The sequence below is a fragment of the Manis pentadactyla genome, chromosome 19 (genome assembly GCF_030020395.1).
Source record: "Manis pentadactyla isolate mManPen7 chromosome 19, mManPen7.hap1, whole genome shotgun sequence".
In the NCBI taxonomy this organism is placed as follows: domain Eukaryota; kingdom Metazoa; phylum Chordata; class Mammalia; order Pholidota; family Manidae; genus Manis; species Manis pentadactyla.
Window position 1 is genome coordinate 10,428,095 of NC_080037.1, and position 25,324 is coordinate 10,453,418.

The 25,324-nt window shown below is 38.8% G+C and overlaps 1 protein-coding gene across 10 annotated transcripts in view; it reads left to right on the top strand.

The window, feature by feature from the left end:
• The window catches only part of LOC118930679 (GON-4-like protein), a 72,204-nt gene that overhangs the window by 29,836 nt on the left and 17,044 nt on the right, over positions 1–25,324 (top strand). For all 10 annotated transcript variants that reach the window (XR_005032145.2, XR_008994923.1, XM_057495021.1 and 7 more), the window contains 7 exons: positions 2,963–3,155; positions 15,378–15,479; positions 20,068–20,108; positions 20,808–20,911; positions 23,422–23,620; positions 24,104–24,190; positions 25,113–25,284. Coding sequence is in view for 8 of the 10 variants with exons in the window: in XM_057495021.1 (XP_057351004.1) it covers positions 2,963–3,155; positions 15,378–15,479; positions 20,068–20,108; positions 20,808–20,911; positions 23,422–23,620; positions 24,104–24,190; positions 25,113–25,284 (898 nt within the window). In the remaining 2 variants the exon portion in view is untranslated. The remainder of the gene's footprint in view (positions 1–2,962; positions 3,156–15,377; positions 15,480–20,067; positions 20,109–20,807; positions 20,912–23,421; positions 23,621–24,103; positions 24,191–25,112; positions 25,285–25,324) is intronic.

Below are 25,324 nucleotides of genomic sequence, written 5' to 3' on the forward strand. Positions count from 1 at the left end.
ATTATCTAATCTCTTAAAGTCCTTATTTAAATTTTACTAGTTGTCTCAATAATGCCATTTATAGCAAAAGAAAAAAATTTTTTTTTCCTAATCCAGGATTACACATTGTATTTAGTTACCTTGTCTTGGTCTCTTAAGCTGCAACAGTTTCTCAGTCTTCTTTGTCTTTCATAATCTTGACAAATTAGTTTATAAAACATTCCTCAGTTTTGTTTTTTCCTGATATTTCTTCATAATTAAATTCAGGCTATGCAGTTTTGGCCCACATACCACAGAAGTGATGTGTCCTTTTCATTCAGTGTATTGCATCAGGAGGCACACAGTACCTGTCATGTTAATTTTGGTCACATGGTTCAAGTGGTGTCTGCTTGATTTCTTTATTGTAAAGTTATTATTTCTTCACTTTTAAATTAAGTAGTATGTATCTCTTGGTGCTATACTTTGAGGCTGGACGTCTTTTCACCCAGTAATTCTAGCATCCATTGCTTATTTTCCCTTGAAACGGTCTTTACTAGGGTCATTGTCAAGTGATGACTTTCTAAATTCCAGTTAGCTAGTTCTTTTTTATGTTCCAGGTTTTCCCTACCAGTATGGTAGGTCAGTGAAAAATATGCCTGTTCTAAAATTTAAAAACAGAATATTGAATGGAACAGCTCTGAAAAGTCATTTAATTTAATCACCCTGTTTTGAAGTGAAAAAATAGTAGTGTTCAGGTAATAGTGTTTTATGTAACCATTTATTCATGCACTGAATGATTGAAGTCAGGGAGTAACAGTCTACAAGACAGAAAAGGTCTTTCTCTTGGAGCTTATCAACTATTGGAGAGAGAGAAACCATAAACACATAAGTAATTTCAGATAGTGATAAGTACAATGAACTAAATACAAACAAGGAAATAAGGTGGTTCCTGTCAAGAGTACTTTACATAGGATGATCAAAAAAGGCCTCCTTAAGGAGGTAACATTTGAGCTAAGGTCTGAATGAGAAGGAGCCAGGCATCTAAAAGATCTGGGGAAAAAGTGTTCCATACAGAGAAAACAGCATATTCATAGTCCCTAAGATGGGAACAACCTTGGTATGTTCAAGGGACAGAAACCAGCTGAAGCATAGGGATTGTGGGAGAGAGCAGCTGGAGTAAGGTCAGAGAATGAGGCGTGAGCCATATCATGAGGGTTTTAGAAAATTGTGATGAGGAGTCTAGATTTTATTTTAACACTTAGAAAGGGTTTTTGTGATATTTTCTGATTGGTGTTAAAAATTTCCTTTTGGATAAGTGTGGGAAATGAGCTATAGGAGAGCAAGAGAGGTAACAGAGAAATCTGTTAGGAGATTGTTGCAGAGTCTGGAGAGAACTTCCTAAGTTGATCTGTGGATTCAGTGCAATCTAAATCTCTGCTGGTTTTTTTGCAGAAATTGACAAGCTGATCCTAAAATTCATTTGGAAACCCAGAACAGCCAAAACAATCTTGAAAAAGAACAAAGTTGGAGGTCTAGACTTCCTGATCCAAACTTATTACTGAGTTATAGTAATCAAGACAGTCTGGTACTGGCATAAGACCAGACCTTTAGATTAATGGAACAGAATTGAGAGACCAGGTGTAAATATTTACATTTACTGTCAGTTGATTTTTGACAAGTGTGCCAAGACCAGTTAATGGGGAAAGAATAGTCTTTCAATAGCTGGGACAACTGGAAATCCCATGAAAAAGTGTAAAGTTGGCCCCTTACCTCTCACCACACACAAAAATGAACTCAAAATAGGTCATTGACCTAAATGTAAGAGCTTAAACTATAAAACTCTTCAAAGAAAACATGGGAGTAAATATTTGTGACCTTTCATTAGGCTATGGTTTCTTAGCTATAAAACCAGATGCACGAATGACAAAAGCGAAAATAGGTATATTGGACTTTATCAAAACTAAAAATTATTGTGCTTCAAAGGGTACCATCAGGAAAGTGAAACAACCTGCAGAATGTGAGAAAGTAATTGCAAATCACATACCTGATAAGGGACTTGTATCCATAATACATAAAGAACTCTAATAACTCAACAATAATAAGAACCCAGTTATTATGGGCAAAGAATACAAATAGACATTTCTACAAAGATGATATACAAATGGCTAATAAGCACATGAAAAGATGCTCAACATCATTAGTCATTAGGAAACTGCAGATGAAACTACAATGAGCTACCACTTCACACTCAGTAGGATGACCATAGTGAAAAAGATGAACAATGCCAAAGGTTGATAAGGATGTGGGAAAATGTGGAACCCTCATACACTGTTGATGCAGCCACTTTGGAAAATGGTTTGGTGGTTCCTCAAAAAGTTAAACATAGTTACCGTATGACCCCGCAGTTCCTTCAAGAGAATTGAAAACACGATCACCCAAAAACATGTGCCCAAACATTCATAGCAGCATTAACATAAGTAAAAGAAATAAAAGACCACATATTGTATGATTCCATTTATATAAAATTTCCAGCACAGCAATTGTATAGCTAGAAAGTGAACCTAGTGATTATCAGGGACTGGGAGCACGGGAGAATGATGAGCCACTGCTGATGAACTTAAGTTATTAGACTTCAGTATGCATTATGGGTACATAATGGGATTTCTTTTTGCAGTGATGAAAACTTTCCAGAATTAGATAGTGGTGATGGTCATACAACTCTGTGACTGTAGTAAAATCCACTCAGTCATACACTTTAAAAGGGTGAATTTTATGGTATTAAATTATATCTTAATAAAGCCATTATAGATGTTCTTAAAATGTTGGTTTTAAAACTGATGTCATTGTCCTTAAAGTTTCTCAAAAAATAATAAACCCAAATTGCTTAGATGAGATCTTGTGGTTTATGCTAAGCAGAGACATGCACAGGGTATAATGGGGTTTGGAGAATTTAGAAGCATTAGGTATTCAATGGCGCATTTTTATCTCCTTCTCCATTGGCCAGTCCATGGATGACAGTCTCATTGCATTCCGAACCCGCTCTAAGATGCCTCTGAAAGATGTTCCCCTGGGGCAACTAGAGGCAGAGCTCCAAGCTCCAGACATCACCCCAGACATGTATGACCCCAATACAGCAGACGATGAGGACTGGAAGATGTGGTTGGGGGGACTCATGAACGATGATGTGGGGAATGAAGGTCAGTGGTTTTGTTTGCATTTATTATCTACTCTTATTATCTCTGTGGTAAAATTTTCATTAGGTAGATGCTTAGAGAAAGGGGTGTTTTTCCCCGGGGCTCTCTTGTCCCCTCCTGCCGTGAACCAGGAGCTCTGTCCTCTCGCTTTATCTCTAAATAAAAGCCTCTCACTTGCTCTTCTAAAAAAAAGTAGGTGTTTTTGATTAATTGTGTTTAGCTTTCTATTTAGCAATTTACTTTAAATTGGTAGTTAGTCCCTTCCTTCCTTTCTTTGGGTTAAGAATCTTTTTAGGAATGCTAAGAATCCTTCCCTGAAACATAAATGCAAACATGATTGTATATATGAATTCATGAGAGTACCTTGACTCACTTACAGACTGTTGTGTTAGTTAAGGTTCTTCATGATGCAAGTGAAAGAATCCTAACTCCCAACTTGCTGAAGGTCAGATGAAACCAGACTGTAGGAGGGGCAGAAAAACCTGCAGTGGAGTTGAGGCACCGTGAAGACCCTCTTTCCCTGGCTGCTCTGTCATCTCTACTTTTTGTACCTTATAAAACTATTGATAATTATATTGTATATCATTTGGCAAGTGTTTATCGAGTGCTTTGTTTTTACAAGGCATTGTGCTGGGAACTATGAGAGGTAAAGGGACATAATCATTTTGTCAGGAATACAACATGTATTAATGGTGCTTGGTGCATTATTAGATGTGCATTACATTTCAGATGAGTGCAGTTAGATAAACTCAGATGTGCCATAAAAGTGGCAAAAATGCTATTCTAAGGCTTTAGAAGAGGGAGAGAAAATTCTTGTTATAGTGTGATCAGAGAAAGCTATGTGAAAGGTAGCAATTGAGATTGACCTTTGAAAGATATTTGACAACAGGTGACCATGAGGTAAGGAGGCAGATAGGTGAAAGTGACGTGAGATAGAACAAACTGTGAGTTCTGCAGGATATAGCCTCCCAGGAGCTTTCTTTTACTTTCTGTATTATAACTATAAGAGTAATATGTTCTTGTCATAAAGAAATCAAACATTGTATGAAGAAAGTTATTAAAGTCCCTCTCCACAATGATAGTTTTATGCCTCAGAGAGATCTCTGATAATAGTTTGATGTACATTTCTGAGAGTTTTCAAATATGAAGTTGCTTTTCAGTCATGCACATTAACGTGGCAGTAAGAAGAATTTTAGTCTTTAATTTAGGACATTCTCCAAACATTTAGAAAAAACAGATAGTAAGAAGTAAATTGGTTTCAATTTTAGCATTTTTCTTTCCACCTTCCCTCTATAGCAGAAGTGCTAATAAATCACAACATGCACAAACTTGATATGATGAAGAAAAAGGTGAAATCTGAAGCTGAGTCATTGACATACAAACTGGAGAATCAATTCCTTGATAATCAACAAGTGATATATTATCCTCTAAACTTTTCTGTTAGCAGTGTAAGCTTCTGTCTTTTTCATTACCCATTTCTTTGAGAATATGATGAAAGCTATGTAGCCTCCTCCCAGAAAAAGTACATATCTATAGACATGAATTCTTCATGTAATTTTTTTCAGGATTTATAAATCTCTTGAAGTTCATTTATTGACACTTCTTTTTTCTGCCAATCTACCCCAGGGTCCATGACACCAAGGCTTAAAAATCTACATAAAGGAATGAACAGGACAAAGATAGTTCTATCTATTTTATATAAATCTCAGGCATGTTCATTCATTGTGTTGCTCAGTGTTATGGAATCAGTTTGTTACACTGCTGGATTAGAACCCAGTTTAATATTCTGAGAACATATCTCAATCAAAGAAGTCCTAGGGGACATGAAAAACATTTGTTTAAATAGGTAAATTCTTGATAAGCAAGCTCTGCTTTTTTTTGTAGACCTAAGCTGAGGCAAAATATTGACAGTAGAATATCAGGTTCTCATAGTTTCATCAGTGGCAGCAGCTTTGGTGCTCTGGTTTTCATCACCTTGGTTGAAATTGCTGTGATGGAAGCTGTTGAGGAAGGCCAGACATTGTTGGCTGTCAGGATTTGGGAATCTAGGGCATTGTTTCTCATAACGGCTAGAACTTGAATCAGAATCAAAGAGTTGAAGGAATGTGTGTGTTGGTAATTAGAGATACAGATTTCAGGGCCTCTCCCCATACCTACTGAATCAGAATCTCTAATGGTTATGGTCTAGGGGGTCTAATTCTTATGTCTCTGAAAGACTGGAAACTATTGATCTGGGAGAAATAAGAATGTATGGTAAGGGCTAATTGAGGAAATGGAATAATGGTTAGTGGGGAGGGTGAAAACCCTCTTTAAATCTCATTATTATTATTATTATTATTATTATTGCTACTACTACTTATTAGGACAGATTGGAAAAAAGAGAACATAAAGCCAATGACTAAGCTGGGTGTGAACACCAAGATCTACCAGCTGAATTTACTGAGTGCTGGTAAATAGGAAATGATGCTAGATGTAGACCCCAGTACCAAACTTTAGCCATATGCTGGTCTTTTTTTGTAGTATTACATGGCTAACTATTTTCACAAGTTCCTAGTGCCATCTAATCTTCATATTATCAAAAGTGAGAATCTAATTTGCAAAAAATAATTCAGAGACCACTCTTGAGAGGTACACCAAACTAAGATGAACTAGGTAAATGTTAACATGGTTAATCAATCAAAAAAGTAATTAGACCCAGAGGGCAGATTCCACAACCATGGTACTGAAAGCTAAGCAGAACTCAGAAGAAATTCTCCAAAATGACTTTTCATCATGTTTGCCAAATGGATGTTCTGAGAATATTGGCAGACCCATTTGTGTGGTGTGGGCAGAAGCCATTTCCCTGTACCCAAACAGGTGAGAGTCCAAAGCTGTATACATTACCCATATGTAATAGGCTGTTCCTGGACCTCTCATTATTCAGCAGTGTTTGTAAAGAACCTGCTGTGAAGAGACTTACATGGAAAGTATAATAGGGATTAGGAAGACAGAATTCCATTCCTAAGATTTTAAAGAATTTTAATTGGGTAGATAAATCCACAAATGGATGAAAAGACTTGACATATTTAAATAGCTATGTATAAACAATGCAAATTAATGTTATAAATGGAATACAAATATTGAGTAAAGAATATCAGGTTAGATTGGAGTTAACCAGTATAGATTTTCCAATGATTGTGAACTAAAAATGTGTGTGTACATTTTTTTAATGAAAGACATTCATTGTGAAAAGTTAAAACATTATGGGGAGAGAGGAGCCAAGGTGGAGATGTGAGTAGGGCAGCGGAAATCTCCCAAAACCATATACATTTTTGAAAATACAACAAATACAACTATTCCTAAAAGAGAGACCAGAAGATACAGTACAACAGCCAGGCTACATCTACACCTGCGAGAACCCAGCGCCTCATGAATGGGGTAAGATACAAGCCGCAGCCTGGCGAGACCCGAGCGTGTCCCCCACCCCCAGATCCCTGGCTAGAGGAGAGGAGTTGGAGCGGGGAGAGAGTGGGAGCCCAGGACTGCTAAATACCCAGCCCTAGTCATCCACACCAGGAGCACAGACACACAGTGCGTGGTGTGCTGGATATTAGGGAAACGGAACAGTAAAACCTGTGAGTGGGTCCCCGCAGCCGGCGCCCCTGGAACAAAAGAAAAGCGAGTGCTTTTTGAAAGTCTTAAAGGGACAGGAGCCTCACAGCTAGACGAAAGCACCCGGCATACTCAGCCCAGCAGCTGGGAATCCCGGGGAACTCTGGGTGCTCTAACCTCCTGGGCAGTAGCGCAGCTCTGAGGCCCCTTATGGCGATAAACAGCCTCCCCACCTGTTCCCCCTCCGGCACGCCCCGCCATAGCGGAGTAGCAGCCTGAGACTGGCCACGCCCACAGCAGCTGCACAGTCCCTCCTCTGCAGCCACCTGGGCCAGACTCAGGGACCCCGTCTGCGTGCAACTGCCCAGCACAAGCCGCTAGGGGTCACCGTTCTCGCAGGAGAGGAAGGCGACGAGCAAGCGGGAAGGGACTTTGTTCTCCCAGCTGACACACATGCCAACTGCCCACGACTACCTCTACTGCCATGAAAAGGCAGAAGAATTTGATCCAGACCAGAATCACACAGACGTCCCCTGAAAGGGAACCGGGGGAGATAGATTTAACCCATCTTCCTGAAAAACAATTCAAAGTTAAGGTCATAACCATGCTGATGGAGCTGCAGAGAAAAATGCAAGAGTTAACGGATAAAGTTGGGAGGGACAATACAGAAATAAAACAATCTCTGGAAGGACTTAAAAGCAGAATGGATGAGGTGCAAGAGGCCGTTAATGGAAAAGAAATCAGAGAACAGGAACGCAGAGAAGCTGATGCAGAGAGAGATAAAAAGAAAAACGGATGTCCAGGAATGAAAGAATATTAAGAGAAATGTGTGACCAATCCAAATGGAACAATATCTGCATTATAGGGGTACCAGAAGAAGAAGAGAGAAAAAGGGATAGAAAGTGTCTTTGAAGAAATAATTGCTGAAAACTTCCCCAAATTGGGGGAGGAAATAATCGATCAGACCACAGAAGTACACAGAACTCCCAACAGAAGGGACCCAAGGAGGACAACACCAAGACACATAATAATTAAAATAGTAAAGAACAAGGACAAGGACAGAGTAATAAAGGCAGCCAGAGAGAGAAAAAAGGTCACCTACAAAGGAAAACCCATCAGGCTATCCCATCAGGCTATCATCAGAGTTCTCAACAGAAACAATACAGGCCAGAAGAGAATGGCATGATATATTTAATGCAATGAAAGAGATGGGCCTTGAACCAAGGATACTGTATCCAGCACGACTATCATTTAAATATGAAGGAGGGATTAAACAATTCCCAGACAAGCAAAAGTTGAGGTAATTTGCCTCCCACAGACCACCTCTACAGGGTATTTTAGAGGGACTGCTCTGGATGGGAGCACTCCTAAGGCTAAACAGATGTCACCAGAGAAAATAAAATCACAGCAAAGAAAGCAGACCAACCAAATACTAACTAAAGGCAAAAAATAAAATCAACTACCCACAAAAGCAGTTAAAGGAAACACAAAAGAGCACAGACTAAAACAACCAACATATAAAGAATGGAGGAGGAGGAATAAGAAGGGAGAAAAATAAGGAATCACCAGACAGTGTCTGTAATAGCTCAATAAGTGAGTTAAGTTAGGCAGTGAGATACTAAAGAAGCTAACCTTGAACCTTTGGTAACCACGAATCTAAAGCCTGCAATGGCAATAAGTGCATATCTTTCAATAATCACCCTAAATGTAAATGGACTGAATGCACCAATTAAAAGACACAGAGTAATAGAATGGATAAAAAAGCAAGACCCATCTATATACTACTTACAAGAGACCCACCTCAAACCCAAAGACATGCACAGACTAAAAGTCAAGGGATGGTTAAAGATATTCCATACAAAACAACAGGGAGAAAAAAGCAGGTGTTGCAGTACTAGTATCAGACAAAATAGACTTCAAAACAAAGAAAGTAACAAGAGATAAAGAAGGACATTACATAATGATAAAGGGCTCAGTCCAACAAGAGGATATAACCATTATAAATATATATGCACCCAACACAGGAGCACCAGGATATCTGAAACAAATACTAACAGAATTAAAGAAGGAAATAGAATGCAATGCATTCGTTTCAGAAGACTCCTACACACCACTCACTCCAAAGGACAGATCCACCAGACAGAAAATAAGTAAGGACACAGAGGCACTGAACACACTAGAACAGATGGACCTAATAGACATCTATAGAACTCTACACCCAAAAGCAGCAGGATACACATTCTTCTCAAGTGCGCATGGAACATTCTCCAGAATAGACCACATACTAGGCCACAAAAAGAGCCTCAGTAAATTAAAAAAGATTGAAATTGTACCAACCAACTTCTCAGACCACAAAGGTATAAAACCAGAAATAAATTGTACATAGAAAGCAAAAAGGCTCACAAACACATGGAGGCTTAACAACATGCTCCTAAATAATCAATGGATCAATGACCAAATCAAAATAAAGATCAAGCAATATATGGAAACAAATGACAACAACAACACAAAGCTCCAACTTCTGTGCGACGCAGCGAAAGCAGTTTTAAGAGGAAAGTATATAGCAATCCAGGCATACTTAAAGAAGGAAGAACAATCCCAAATGAATAGTCAATGTCACAATTATCAAAATTGGAAAAAGAAGAACAAATGATGCCTAAAGTCAGCAGAAGGAGGGACATAATAAAGATCAGAGAATAAATAAATAAAATTGAGAAGAATAAAACAATAGAAAAAATCAATGAAACCAAGAGCTGGTTCTTTGAGAAAATAAGCAAAATAGATAAGCCTCTAGCCAGGCTTATAAAAAGCAAAAGAGAATCTACACACATCAACAGAATCAGAAATGAGAAAGGAAAAATCACTACGGATCCCACAGAAATACAAAGAATTATTAGAGAATACTACAAAAAACTATATGCTAACAAGCTGGAAAACCTAGAAGAAATGGACAACTTCCTAGAAAAATACAACCTTCCAAGACTGACCAAGGAAGAAACAGAAAATCTAAACAGACCAATTACCAGCAAAGAAATTGAATCGGTAATCAAAAAACTACCCAAGAGCAAAACTCCCGGGCCAGATGGATTTACCATAGATTTTTATCAGACATACAGAGAAGACATAATACCCATTCTCCTTAACGTTTTCCAAAAAATAGAAGAAGAGATAATACTTCCAGGCTCATTCTATGAAGCCAGCATCACCCTAATATCAAAGCCAGGCAAAGACCCCACCAAAAAAGAAAATTACAAACCAGTATCCCTGATGAACATAGATGCAAAAATACTCAACAAAATATTAGCAAACCAAATTCAAAAATACATCAAGAGGATCATACACCATGATCAAGTGGGATTCATCTCAGGGATGCAAGGATGGTACAACATTCGAAAATCCATCAACATCGTCCACCACATAAACAAAAAGGACAAAAATCACATGATCATCTCCATAGATGCTGAAAAAGCATTTGACAAAGTTCAACATCCATTCATGATAAAAACTCTCAGCAAAATGGGAATAGAGGGCAAGTACCTCAACATAATAAAGGCCATCTATGAAAAACCCACAGCCAACATTATACTGGACAGCGAGAAGCTGAAAGCATTTCCTGTAAGATCGGGAACAAGACAGGGATGCCCACTCTCTCCACTGTTATGCAACATAGTACTGGAGGTCCTAGCCACAGCAATTAGACAAAACAAAGAAATAAAAGGAATCCAGTTTGGTAAAGAAGAAGTCAAATTGTCACTATTTGCAGATGACATGATATTGTACATAAAAAACCCTAAAGACTCCACTCCAAAACTACTAGAACTGATATCGGAATTCAGCAAAGTTGCAGGATACAAAATTAATACACAGAAATCTGAGGCTTTCCTATACACTAACAATGAACTAATAGAAAAAGAGAAACCAGGAAAACGATTCCATTCACAATTGCATCAAAAAGAATAAAATACCTAGGTATAAACCTAACCAAGAAAGTGAAAGACCTATACCCCGTAAACTACAAGACATTCTTAAGAGAAATTAAAGAGGACACTAACAAATGGAAATTCATCCCATGCTCTTGGCTAGGAAGAATTAATATTGTCAAAATGGCCATCCTGCCCAAAGCAATCTACAGATTTAATGCAATCCCTATCAAATTACCAACAGCATTCTTCAATGAACTGGAGTAAATAGTTCTAAAATTCATATGGAACCACCAAAGATCCTGAACGGCCAAAGCAATCCTGAGAAGGAAGAATAAAGTGGGAGGGATCTTGCTCCCCATCTTCAAGCTCTACTACAAAGCCACAGTAATCAAGACAATTTGGTACTGGCACAAGAACAGAATCAAAGACCAGTGGAACAGAATAGAATCTCCAGACATTAACCCAAACATATATGTCAATTAATATACGATAAAGGAGCCATGGACATACAATGGGGAAATGACAGCCTCTTCAACAGCTGGTGTTGGCAAAACTGGACAGCTACATGTAAGAGAATGAAGCTGGATCACTGTCTAACCCCATACACAAAAGTAAATTCAAAATGGATCAAAGACCTGAATGTAAGTCAAGTCATGAAACTATGAAACTCTTAGAAAAAAACACAGGCAAAAATCTCTTGGACATAAACATGAGCAACTTCTTCATGAACATATCTCCCTGGGCAAGGGAAACAAAAGCAAAAATGAACAAGTGGGACTATATCAAGCTGGAAAGCTTCTATACAGCAAAGGACACCATCAATAGAACAAAAAGGCATCCTACAGTATGGGAGAATATATTCATAAATGACAGATCCAATAAAGGGTTGACATCCATAATATGTAAAGAGCTCACACACCTCAACAAACAAAAAGTGAACAATCCAATTAAAAAATGGGCAGAGGAGCTGAACAGACAGTTCTCCAAGGAAGAAATTCAGATGGCCAACAGACACATGAAAAGGTGCTCCACATCGCTTGTCATCAGAGAAATGCAAATTAAAACCACAATGCGATATCACCTCACACCAGTAAGGATCGCCACCATCCAAAAGACAAACAACAACAAATGTTGGTGAGGTTGTGGAGAAAGGGGAACCCTGCTACACTGCTGGTGGGAATGTAAATTAGTTCAACCACTGTGGAAAGCACTATGGAGATTCCTCAAAAAGCTCAAAATAGAAATACCATTTGACCCGGGAATTCCACTCCTAGGAATTTACCCTAAGAATGCAGCAGCCCAGTTTGAAAAAGACAGATGCACCCCTATGTTTATTGCAGCACTATTTACAATAGCCAAGAAATGGAAGCAACCTAAGTGACCATCAGTAGATGAATGGATAAAGAAGATGTGGTACATATACACAATGGAATATTATTCAGCCATAAGAAGAAAACAAATCCTACCATTTGCAGCAACATGGATGGAGCTAGAGGGTATTATGCTCAGTGAAATAAGCCAGGCCGAGAAAGACAAGTACCAAATGATTTCACTCATCTGTGGAGTATAAGAACAAAGGAGAAACTGAAGGAACAAAACAGCAGCAGACTCACAGAACCCAAGAAAGGACTAACAGTTAGCAAAGGGAAAGGGACTGGGGAGGATGGGTGGAAAGGGAGGGAGAAGTGGGGGAAGAAGAAAGGGGACCTTATGATTAGCATGTATAATGTGGGGAGGGGCACGGGGAGGGCTGTGCAACACAGAGAAGACAAGTAGTGATTTTACAGCATCTCACTACGCTGATGGACAGTGACTAATGGGGTATGTGTGGGGGACTTGGTGAAGGGGGGGAGTCTAGTAAACATATAATGTTCCTCATGTAATTGTAGATTAATGATAAAAAAACAAAAAAACATGGGAGGGTACAAAGTGAGAAAAGTTTCTTTCTTCAGTCTTTGTTAAATTTGTTTAGGTATTTTCTGTGTATTCAAGCACATAGTTAGAATCACACTGTACATATATCTGTAATTTACTTCATTCACTTGGTAATATAATTTAGACTTTTTGTTTCATTGTAATGCATTAAGATCTCCCTCTCCTGTTTAATGATTACATAGTAGCAGGGAATTTATTTATTCAAATTTGGCAGACTTTTGCTTTTTTTAAAATTCAGCGCTTCAGTTGCACCAGCCACATTTTAAGTTCTCCGTTGCTGCATGTGGCTAGTGGCTGCTGTTACTGTACAATGCATATGTAGAACATTCCATCACCACAGAAAGTTCTTATAGATGTCACTGACCTAAAGTCATCCCAGGAAAAATGTCACCTTAATATTTAACAATTGCTTGATTCAATGACTCAGTTTTTCTTTCCAAATCAAAAAGACATCATAGCATCATTGGACAAAATTATGAGGGAGGAAAAACACCCATATTTCTGTGACCTAACATAACAGATGTTTATCATTTTTGTATATTTTTAGTTATTTTTGAGTCTTATTTTAAGGATATAATTTTTCATTGTTACGATTGCTATGTGTGTATTACATTGTGTTGTATTTCATGTATTGGAGGCTTATAGAATAGTTACATGTTTATATATATATACATATTTTTTTTTAGATAATTATTTTTTTTATTGAAGGGTAGTTGACGCACAGTATTACATTACATTAGTTTCAAGTGTACAACACAGTGATAAAACATTTATATACATAATTCTAGGTTCCAGCTATCACCCTACCAAGCTGTTACAATAACTTGACTATATTCCTTATGCTATACATTACATCCCGGTTACTTATTTATTTTACCATTGGAAGTCTGTCCTTTTTTTTTTTTTTTTTTTTTTTGTGAGGGCATCTCTCATATTTATTGATCAAATGGTTGTTAACGACAATAAAATTCTGTATAGGGGAGTCAATGCTCAATGCACAATCATTAATCCACCCCAAGCCTAATTTTCGTCAGTCTCCAATCTTCTGAGGCATAACAAACAAGTTCTTACATGGAGAACAAATTCTTACATAATGAATAAGTTACATAGTGAACAGTACAAGGGCAGTCATCACAGAAACTTTCGGTTTTGCTCATGCATTATGAACTATAAACAGTCAGTTCAAATATGAATACTCATTTGGTTTTTATACTTGATTTATATGTGGATACCACATTTCTCTCTTTATTATTATTATTTTTAATAAAATGCTGAAGTGGTAGGTAGATACAAGATAAAGGTAGAAAACATAGTTTAGTGTTGTAAGAGAGCACATGTAGATGATCAGGTGCGTGCCTGTAGACTATGTGTTAATCCAAGCTAGACAAGGGCAATAAAACATCCACGTATGCAGAAGATTTCTCTCAGAATGGGGGGGTGAGGTTCTAAGCCTCACCTCTGTTGATCCCCAATTTCTCACCTGATGACCCCCCTGCGACTGTGCCTGTCTTAGGTTGTTCCTCCCTTGAGGAATCACATGTTTATATTTTATATATATTTACTAAGGCATCATAGGTTTAGTCATTCCTTGATTATTGGAATTTAGGGTCATTCCTTTTTTCACTATCAATGCTTTGTGTAAATAATTTCTTGATATGTTCTTATAAAATACACTACTCAAAGGGGATTACTGAGAAGAATTTCATGTTCAGTTTTCTGGCTTTTGCTGCATTTTGAGAGATTTAAGTCTTGTTTCAAGGAAGGAACTAGGGTTATTGGGGAAAATAGGTGAGATGAGTCAGCTGTGGGAAATGATCTGTAGAAAGGCACTGGGGAAAAATTAAGTAATTAAAAAATTTAAGAATAGCTTCAAGAAGAGGAGAAAATCTTTTTGCCTGGAACCTATAGATCTAGGTGCCAGCCATGGTCTGCCCCTCAGTGGCTGCGGGTCCCTGATCCATTGCCTGGCCTCAGTATACCTGAGTCTTATCTGTAAAATGGGCTCAAGAAGTATTTTCACAGAAGGATGTGGAAAGATTTGTATCCTCCTATGCTGGTGGCAGGAATGTACAATGGGGTGGCCACTTTGGAAAACAGTCTAGCAGTTCCTCAAAAGGTTAAACACAGAACTACCATAAGACTCCTCTGGATATGCCCCAAGGGAAATGAAAACACATGTCCACAGAAATACTTGTGCTCAGATATTCAGAGCAGCATTATTCACAGTAGCCAAAAGATGGAAACAGTCCAAATGTCCATCAACAGATGAACAGATAAACACATGATGGTCTATGCATACAGTGGAATATTATTCACCCATGATAAAGAATGATGTTCTGATACAGGCTACAGTGAGGGTGGACCTTGACAACATTACACGAAGAGAAAGAAACCCCATACAAAAAGAGCACACACATTATTCCAGTCCTCGCAAGGTCCAGAATGTTAGGTTAGTGGCTGCTTAGGCTTTGGGGACAGAGGGCAGGGGGTAGAGGAATGAGCACTCATGGGTGCAAAGTTTTTTCTTAAGGTAATGAAAATGTTTTACAACCGACTCTGAAGAAGTTTGCATGTATCTGTGAATATACTAAAAACCATTATATTGGACACTTTCAGTGGGGTGTGAGCTATATCTCAATAAAGCTTTTTTATTGTTGTTTAAAAATAAATGTGCTTTATTGTAAAGAACACTTTATTAGAATGCTAAAAATCTGAAATTTTCACTAGACAGATGAATTCAGAGTTGGGAATGAGTGTCGGAAACTTTTTTTCCTAGATGAGGCAGATGATGATGATGATCCAGAATATAATTTCCTAGAAGACCTTGATGAACCTGACACGGAGGATTTCCGCACTGACCGAGCAGTGAGAATCACCAGTGAGTCCGCGTTGACCATGAGTCCTGCTCTTGGTGCTCCACATCTACCTTTGCTTGCTTTATAGATACTTGAGGGTGAAGTTGGCAGCCCACTCAGGTTTAGATATTTAATCTTTCTCTACCCATTTATTTCTATAATTCTTTAAATTGGCATATGTATTCAGGAAGCCTATCAGTCATTGACTTCTACATCCCCCAGTCCTGTGTTGGTCCAGGATTTGGCAGGGACTGTACTTAGAATACCAAAATGAGTAAGATGTGACTCTGCTGTGTAGGATGTCAGCTTGGTTAGGTGAACACAAACAGAAGTTATAATACAGTTATAATACAGACTGATAGGGGCTATAGTGACTAGGTTGTTAAAGAGGTAAGGTAGTGGCCTAAAAGATGGTATAGCTTAGTGTACAGTATGGAGCAGGGCGGAAGGGCTTAGAGAAGGAGTCAAAGATAATGATGCTCCATCTTAGTTTTGAAAGAAGGAATAAGAAATTTTTGCTGAATGGGGGCAGAGAGGGATATTGCAGATAGACGGAAGAGCATCTGCCAACCACAGAGTTGTGAAACAATCGTCAGTGTGTTTGGAAAATGTCGCGCGCCCCGTTCTCGCCGGCAAGAACAGCACACAACAACAGCAGGATTCTTCTGCAGAAAGCTTTTAATCTTCAGCTCTTTGTGAACAAATATATCGGGCAGGACCCAGAGAGGAAGAAAGGGCTTGCTTATATAGCTCTCATGCTCCGAGCTGATTGGTGCTGACATGCAAGCCTAATTAGCATGACAATTTAGCAGAGTCTGATTGGTACATTTGTTTAAGGTGTGATTAGTATGTGGTTTTGTGACGTAGGGTACTTTCCAGTCGCCCCACGTTGGGCACCATGTTCTGGGTGCGGCTGCCAACAGTGTTCAGCATTCTATCATTCATTCATTCAAAAACATTTACTGAACACCAACTATGCCTCAATCCTTGTTGTAGATGCTTGGGATATATGACGGACATAAATAGTCTTATTCTCGTGAAGCTTAAATTCTAGCAGGAAGATATAAATAAAATGTAGGCTAGATGATTTAACAATAACAAAAAAATCAGTCTGTTGGCCTATCCTACTGAATGGAATCAGGGGAAGAATCTCTAGCTGTGTGTCATGAGACCCTGTCTTTGGACCTCAACTATTCAGCAACTCCATCAATGACCAAGAAGACCCAGGAAACATTACCAAATCTGTAAACTATATAAAGCTGGAAGAGAGTGCCAGATCAACTGATGACAGATTCAAACTTCTGTTTTTTTCCCAAATTAATAAGATGGAACAAAATGGGTAAATTTAAAGTCTTACATCTGGGATTTTTAAAAACCAGTTTAAGTGCACAAAAAGGTAATGTGGCTCAAAAACAATCTGAAAAAGATCTGAATGTTTTGGTTGGCCTCAAGTTCAATATGACAGAGCTGCTCCAAAATAGTGCTCATATCCAAGGCAGCAAGTCTATCATTGAACCAAAGAGTAGAGTCTCAGAATATGTCAAGAGAACTGTGATCATTTCTGTAAAAGTCCATCTTAAGAAGGCACTAAAAAGCTAAAATCAGTATGTTGGTGAAGACATGGAGCAGCTGGAACTCTAATGAGGAGGTAAAATGGAAAGCCAATTTGGAAAAGGGTCTGGAAATTTCTTATGAAAGTATACACAAATCTACCCTGTGACCAATGATTCCTCACCTAGATAGCTGCCCACAAAGGCTTGCACAAGAAAGTTCAGAGCAGCTTTATTCAAGATAGCAAAAAATTAAAAAGAGCCCTGGTGTCCATCAATACCTGGGGACAAATTAAAAAGATAAAAAATTGGTACATTTACACCATGGAATCCTACTCAGCAATAAAAGGCAACAAATTAATAATACAGGCAATATGGATAAATCTGAAAAATATTATGCTGAGTGAAAGAAGCCTTACACAGAAAATCATATTATATGATTCCATTTATATGAAGTTCTAAAATAGGCAAATCTAACATGTGATGAAAAGAAACAAAAGAGTGGTTGCCTCAGGGGGGATGATGTAGGGATTGATGTGAGGAAACTCTCTGGGTTGACATTTTATATCATTATGGAGCCCGGTTTACCCAAGTATAAGCAGGTCAAAACTCACTGGCACACTAAAGATTTGTGAACTACACTGTGTGTAAGTTTACATAAAAGGAGAAATTGTGAACAAATACTGAGCTCTACTTCATGATATGCATGCTGAAATGTATAAGAGTGAAGTGTGCTGATAATCTACAGCTCACTTTGCAATGCATCAAAAATGAAAACAATAACATGAATTCATAGAGACAGACAGCTGTAAACATATTAAAAGTTAATTACAGAAACTAGGTGGTAGGCATATGGATGTTCAGTTGTACAATTCTTTACTTTTCTACATGTTTAAAAAGTTTCATAATAAAATGTAATAGGGGACAGATTTATAAAAAAATAAAGGCCAGCATCCAGAGGAGGGTAACTTGGGTGGCAAGAGGTCAGGAAACTGAAGAAACTTGGTTATGTTTGGGATAGGAAAGAAAAAACTTAGGAAAAGAAACATCTTTTACTATGTACACTTGGGAGTAAATTACATTTTTTAGCAATAAAAGACAAAACAGGAGACTATATAAAAGGTAGACTTAGGTGCAATAGGGAAATGTTAACTGAGGAGGTATTTAAGATCTTGACATGCTGTCTGCAGAACTGATCACCTTCCCATCACTGGAGGTATCCAGACACAGATTAAAAGGCCACATCAGAGAAACTGCAAACAAACTCTCAAGTGGGAGGAAAATATAAGACCACATGAATTTTCGAACTATGACTCTAGGCTTTTTTACTTTTAAATTTTTGCCATCCATGTAAGGATAAATACTTTTAAAGGGGTTATAATTAAATATGATAACATCAGACGTAAGAGAACAAGGGGTAGGAACAAAATTAAAATTCTATCCCAATTTGTATGTATGATCACAGAACTCTATGCTGGACAGGACAGCCCTTCACTCAGGCATCCCAGAAAAGTTTACTCTTTTATTAGCCAATATCGCCAGCACTGTGCAAAACACCAGCTTTACAGCAATAAATGATACAAAATCCATGAGAAGTTCACAGCTCTAGGGGAGAAAACAGACAATTAGCAATTATGAAAGAGATGGGTATTAAAAAGGACACATAAGGTGAGATGGAGTACAAAGTAAGATCAATCCTAATTGATGAGGACAGTTCCTGAGAAATTACATGTAAACTGAATAAAGTAACAGACAAACAAAAAGGGAAGGCAAGTGTATTCCAGGTCAAGAGCTAAACTGAAGTGAAATCTCCTACTTTTCTGCTTCAAACAGAAAATATTTCGTTACCAGACATATGACACGGTGGAACCAGTCACTCCTTCCTTTGGTTTCTAACACTAGACTTTGTTGATTTTTCTCATACATTTCTAGACCTTCCTTCACAATCTTAAAGCCTAAATCCTCAAGTCTTTTCATTCTATACTTTCTCTTTTGATTCCCGGTGCTTTCCTTTCAATGGTTCCTCTAACCTTAATTGTCACAACATAATCAAAATAAATGGAAGATCTCCATAAAGGAAATAGCACTCTCTTAAGGATCAAAGATGAAATAAAGCAACAAAATAGAACACAAGTCATAAAGGATCATGTTTACATAATTCTCTTTGCACAAATAATTGCATTATTTAGGTATAAGGTAAATAGTTTTGGATGCTTCTAAAGCTTTCTCATCACCTGGGGTACAGTCAACATCCTTTACCATATTGTGCATACCACTCTAGTACATGGTCATGCATACACTCAATAAAAATCAATAGTTCCTGAAATATGTTTTCTGTCATTGGCAAACTAGCCATGAAGTAACTTTTTAAACATATGACTCAAGCCAAGTTATTTGTTTGCCATGCCTCCAATCTTGTTCTCTTTACCCACTAAATCAATACAGTACACTGATACTGAACCAAAGTGATCTTTCTAAAATTCCAATCAGTTCTTATTGATTTCCTGCCTAAAACTCTTTGGCTCTTCTCTTTGACAGATCAAAACTCAAATTCAAAGTTCTCATAATCTGAACACCACTTATCTCTTCTACCACCATTCACTCACACAACTACACCAAGTTACTTACTGTTTTCCTGTTGGCAGCCGCACCCAGAAAGTGGCGCCCAACGTGGGGCAGCTAGAAAGTCCAGTACAGCCCAGCTGGAAAAAACCCTACGTCATAAAACCACATGTAAATCACACCCTAACAAATGTACCAATCAGACTCTACTAAATTGTCATGCTAATTAGGCTTGCATGGCAGCACCAATCAGCTCGGAGCATGAGAGCTATATAAGCAAGCCCTTTCTTCCTCTCTGGGTCCTGCCGGACATATTTGTTCACAAAGAGCTGAAGATTAAAAGCTTTCTGCAGAAGAATCCTGCTGTTGTTGTGTGCTGTTCTTGCCGGCGAGGACGGGGTGCGCGACAGAACACAACACATATTTCTTCTTGGAATTCCCCCTTACTGCAAAAAGAAACTAACTTGTGCCAACAACATACTGTCTGGCTTTTTTTCAGAAAAGGAAGTGAATGAACTGATGGAAGAGCTGTTTGAAACTGTGAGTCATGATCCTTGTGTGAGAACTTGGGATGGTGAAAGTGGATTCTCTAGCAAGGTCTGTGTTTGGTCCCAGGGCCCCTCCCTACAGAAGGGTCATCTGACCAAGGCAATTACCTTTCAGCCCACCCAGGAGAGAATTAGTGGCAGGAGAAGTTAACTAATAATCTTTGATTATCCAAATGTAGGTTATGTGTACTAAATTTCCATTGCAGACTTTTGGGTGACTGCCCCAACTATCATTTGAAGCACCTTTAAAGGTTGCGAACTACTTTTAGATTATTCTGAGCACAGTTACCACTGTCATAAATTTGTTTCATGAAAGATACTTCTGATCATTTTGAGTTAGTTATTCACGCTGTATCCTTACTGTTACAAGTAGGCTGATAGAGAGACCTTTTTCCTGTCATAGTAGCCATCCCATGTGCTGGATTCTGGGAGTCCTGAAGTGAGAAAGGTTTCTGGCATGAGCTTTTTCTAGGTGCCAGCTCACAAATCTTTAGTGTGCCAATGAGTTTTGACCTGCTTATACTTGGGTAAACCGGGCTCCATAATGATATAAAATGTCAACCCAGAGAGTTTCCTCACGTCAATCCCTACATCATCCTGTAAATTGTAGTCTTCACATTCCCTTCTCACTTCTGGAGTGACTTTCACAGACCCTTTGCTCAGGAAAACCCTCCTTTTCTTTTGCCCTCAGTTCCAAGATGAAATGGGATTCTCCAACACAGAAGATGATGGCCCAAAGGAGGAGGAGCGTGTGGCTGAGCCTCGGCCTAATTTTAACACTCCTCAAGCCCTGCGGTAGGCTAGCCAAAGACCTTAACACTTAGAATGGAAGGAAAGTGTATGCCTGAAAAAGTTTTCAGAAATTTCAGTTAACAATTTCCTACCCTACATATGTGCCGTTACTATCTAAAGATGCAGAGCCCTGTGGAGTTGTTAGGTGTCGAGTGAGCAAGTCTCCTTGTTACGGGGCAGTGCAGCTGTAGACAGAGCTGTGTCTGTTTGGGAAGGGAGAAAAAACAGTAGCTGGCATCCATGGCAGCTTCTCCGGGTGAGTGGTGCTGGAGAGGTGAGAGGATTCTATGTGACCAGCCACAGAAACTACTCTAAATAGTAACATACAGTATGTACCTGTTGGTCTCCTCATTTGCCATTAACATCTGGTAAAGGTTAATGAGAACTTGTGCGTTACCTAGGCATTCATTGAGCGAGCCATGCTGCAGCTGCAGTGGTGCCCTGGGATCTGAAATAGTGTGCTGCCTTCATCACATAAACTTGGCACTTCTGTTGCCCCACCCAAAAAGGAGAGGCTTTAATTTTTCCCCCTATTTCTGTGATGGGTTTGCATAATTCATCTGTGCTTAAATTTGTCGTTTTCCATTCCGTGTAGCAGCATACAGTCTTTTAATGACTGGTTAGAAGTCAGGTGTGGTTTGTGCCAGGGGTGGAACAAAGCTAAGAGACCCATGGCCTTGAATGAGCCCTGTATTGTAATTTAATAACATTACCTGTCTAGACAAATTGGTTTCCATCTGACAGCTAGACTTTCAGGGAACTCTCAATTCAGTAAAAAAGGTAAAGTATCTAGTAACCACCAATGTGTAAAGGCCAGAAATATCAGTCATACTCCATTATAATAAATACCACAATATAACTACCAACAAAAAAAAATCAAGATTTCCTTGTTTTTTCAGCTTTATTGAGGTATCTTTGACAAAGCTGTAAGATGTTAAAATGTGATATTTGATGATTTGCTATAAATATACATGGTGAAAGGATTCCCCCATCAAGGTAATTAATACTTCCACTGCCTCGCATTTTTACTTTTCTTTGAGAATGTTTTGAGATTTCTGAGAGACTGTATTTGGCCCATTTATTTCAAGCCATAGTTCATAGAACAAAATTCTGGTGTAGCAGAATGAAGTCATTCCTCCTGGGAACATTTATCATGGGATTTGATCTATAGACACATTTCAGTTTCCCTAGTTAACTGTGAATAAATCTTTTACTTTAGGGAATTACATAACTCCTTTAAAACCCTTGTTAAAGTTCTGTTACCTTCTGGAGTTCAGTGGCTCTTTGGGCTGCTGCTGCCTCCCTTTCAGCTGGAAGTGCAAACCAGGTCTAATTTTTGACTAAATAAATCTCATGGGGATAGTGAGCTGTCTGTGCTCCTCTTACCGACTCTGTAAGTAATACCTGTTAAAATCAGGCATAGGCTATTTGCTTTGTTTAATTGATGTATAGTTGATATACACTGTTATGTAGGAATGGGCTTTTTGCATTATGTACTTTTTTTGTGCTTCTGCTCTACTCATCTGCTGGTAGTGCAGGTCATCGAGAGTCTTCAGTTCTCAGTAAAGATTATACAGAGGACAGTCCCATGTCTTCAGGTTTTTATCCTGTGCCTGCCCACATTCATAGTAAATACTATAATAGGAAAGAGTATCCTAAGAGGCTATAGAAAAAAAGTTTACCATTTAACTGTTGTTATGGTGTAGAGGATTTCTTGAAATATGGTAACCTACTCTTTGCAGCTACTTAAGCAGGGCTTATCCTAATGGCCCAGGGTACCAGCTCAGGCGTCATCACTGTAGTGTCTTGTTCTTCCTCTACCTCAGGAACAGTGTGGTAGGTATTCAGAGTCTTGCTTCAGCCCTGGACACAGGTTAGAAAACTTGAGGGAGTCAAATTGCGAATAGAGAGTACTTTCCTGGAGAGTCGTAGGGTTAATGCTCGAACCAGCTTCTCAGTATTCATCTGAACTGCCACGCAGCTTAGTATATCCCTTTCTTGCTTCAGGCTTGAAGTCTTCTGGTTTTTTAAGGAAGGCAGGGCAACTGAATGGATGGGAGTGGGAGAATGGGACAAGCTAGACCTGGGATGGGAATAATGGGTAAATTAGAGAACAAACGCTGTACATTGAGAAGACTATCATTTAAGAAGAATCCCAGATCAGTATGCATTTGGGATTCAGTGTGATGCAAGAATGATGAGTTTCATTATCCCCAGATGTTTCTCTGCTCCCAGATTTTTGTTAAATTTCTCTTTCATTTATATGTTACTTAGAGGTCTGATTGTAGGAGAATGGGAGGGATGCAATTCAGAACCACCTTATTTGAATCTGTACTAGCAACTTTGGAAAAGATTTGGATAGGCTAGGAGTTTACCTGTTGACTAAAATGGGATTTGGGGATTAGCACTAGATGCAAAGTATTCAGCCTTTCTTAGCCCACTATTAATAGGAAGTGGATGTGTTATGGACCTAGGGAAACATTCAAATTCAGTCATCTCCCTGTTGGGGATAGGTTTGAGGAACCACTGGCCAATTTGCTAAATGAACAACATCGCACAGTGAAGGAGCTGCTTGAACAGCTGAAGATGAAGAAATCTTCAGCCAGACAGCAGCAAGAAGTTGAGAGGGTTAAGCTCCAGAGTGAGAAAGTTCAACAGACTCTGATTCTAGACCCAGGCCAGAGAAGGAGACTCCAGCAGCAGATGCAGCAGGTAAGACTCTTCTGGTCATGGGAGTATTGGATCGTCCCATGACCTGACACTGAAGCCAAAAAAGTCACAAACAGGTGTCTTTATACCCATTGAAACCATAGGACCACAGAGTCTTCACATTGTTGGGACCTTGAAACGTCGGCAATGTTCGTGTCCATACGGCTCAGGCAAGAAAGCACATATGGACCCTGACAGTATTCAGAACTACCTGTCAAGGAATCCTTAGTAATCCTTTCTGAATTTAACATCCTCACTCCCAGAGTAGTTTTTTCTTCTTCCTAATCTTAGGTCCTCTGGTTTGAGATTAAACTTTTTGTTTCTGTCAGTTTTTTCAAGGAAAACATACTGAGATACTTTGTCATTCTCATAGTCTCTCCAGAAAGCAAAACATGGTAAAGTTGCAAACACTTTGGTAAGGTCTTCTGGGTTCCTGAAATGACAACATTGTAATATGTCACTGTATTATTTTCTTTCCCTTCCCAGCATGTGCAGCTCTTGACGCAAATTCACCTTCTCGCCGCCTCCAATCCCAGTCTCAGTTCAGAGGCCAGTACCACCAGGATATTTCTTGTAAGGTTCCACATACCCCTAACTACATCTAAAGACTTGAGTGTGCAAGTAGCTTGGCAGGTCGTTTCTCATAGAAATCCACCCATCATAGTCTCTATTTATTCTTCCCTCCTGCATGTTTTGGTAGTTCCTGTGGCTTCCTGTGTTTGCTAAGAGAACATAGCCACCAACCCCCAAGAAAGGACAGACTACATTCAGTTTTCTTAAGACTATTCCTCTTCCTCTGATTTTTTTATTGGGTCCTTGTCTTCATCTTTAGATCTACCTTGACTTTCGAGGTTTTTTGGTACTTCTGTTCTTTTTAGTGAATTCATTATCCACTCATTCGTCTCAGTATCAGTGTTTTATGTATAAAATTAATTTTGCTCTTGACAATTTGAAGTATTTTGGAGGAAGGGGTTTTAGTATTGAAATTTTATTAAACCCTGTAAAAATTGCCCCTAAACTTTGAGCAAGTAGTGATGATACTCGTTGCTTCTTGGGTAAGTCTCTTTTGAGTTTGTTCGCATGTTCACTAGTACTCCAAGCTTCCCTGGTTGTCAACAGGGTGTATTCACCTTTTACTGACGAGCATGAGAAGTGCTTTGTTCTAGGTGTTGTTCAGAGAAACCAAAAGACAAGACATTTTAAAGAGCAATAAATCTCACTCTTGAGAACCTTAATCTGGCTGAGGAGCTAGGTAGACCATACATCCATATTCAGTCTAAGAATGAAACAAGAACTACGGAGAGTGTCATGAACACAAAAAATATCTGGGGCCTTAGCAAAAGAGCAGTCTTCATGGAATAATGTTAGTTATGAAAGAATTTGTGATTTTTACCTGTTTTTGTCTTATAGTAGGACGACAGTTTTTCACTCAAAGGCTAAGGGCTACTGGTATTAATCGTCTAGAACTTAGATCTCCTTTGTCTTGTTTTCCCAGAAAGAGCTGGGAACCTTTGCTCAAAGCTCCATCGCTCTTCACCATCAGTTCAACCCCAAGTTTCAGACCTTGTTCCAACCTTGTAACCTGATGGGAGCTATGCAGCTCATTGAAGACTTCAGCACACATGTCAGCATTGACTGGAGTCCTCGTAAAACTGTCAAGAAGACTGGTAGGGGACAGATGTGTCCACTTCAAATTTTTACTTGCAG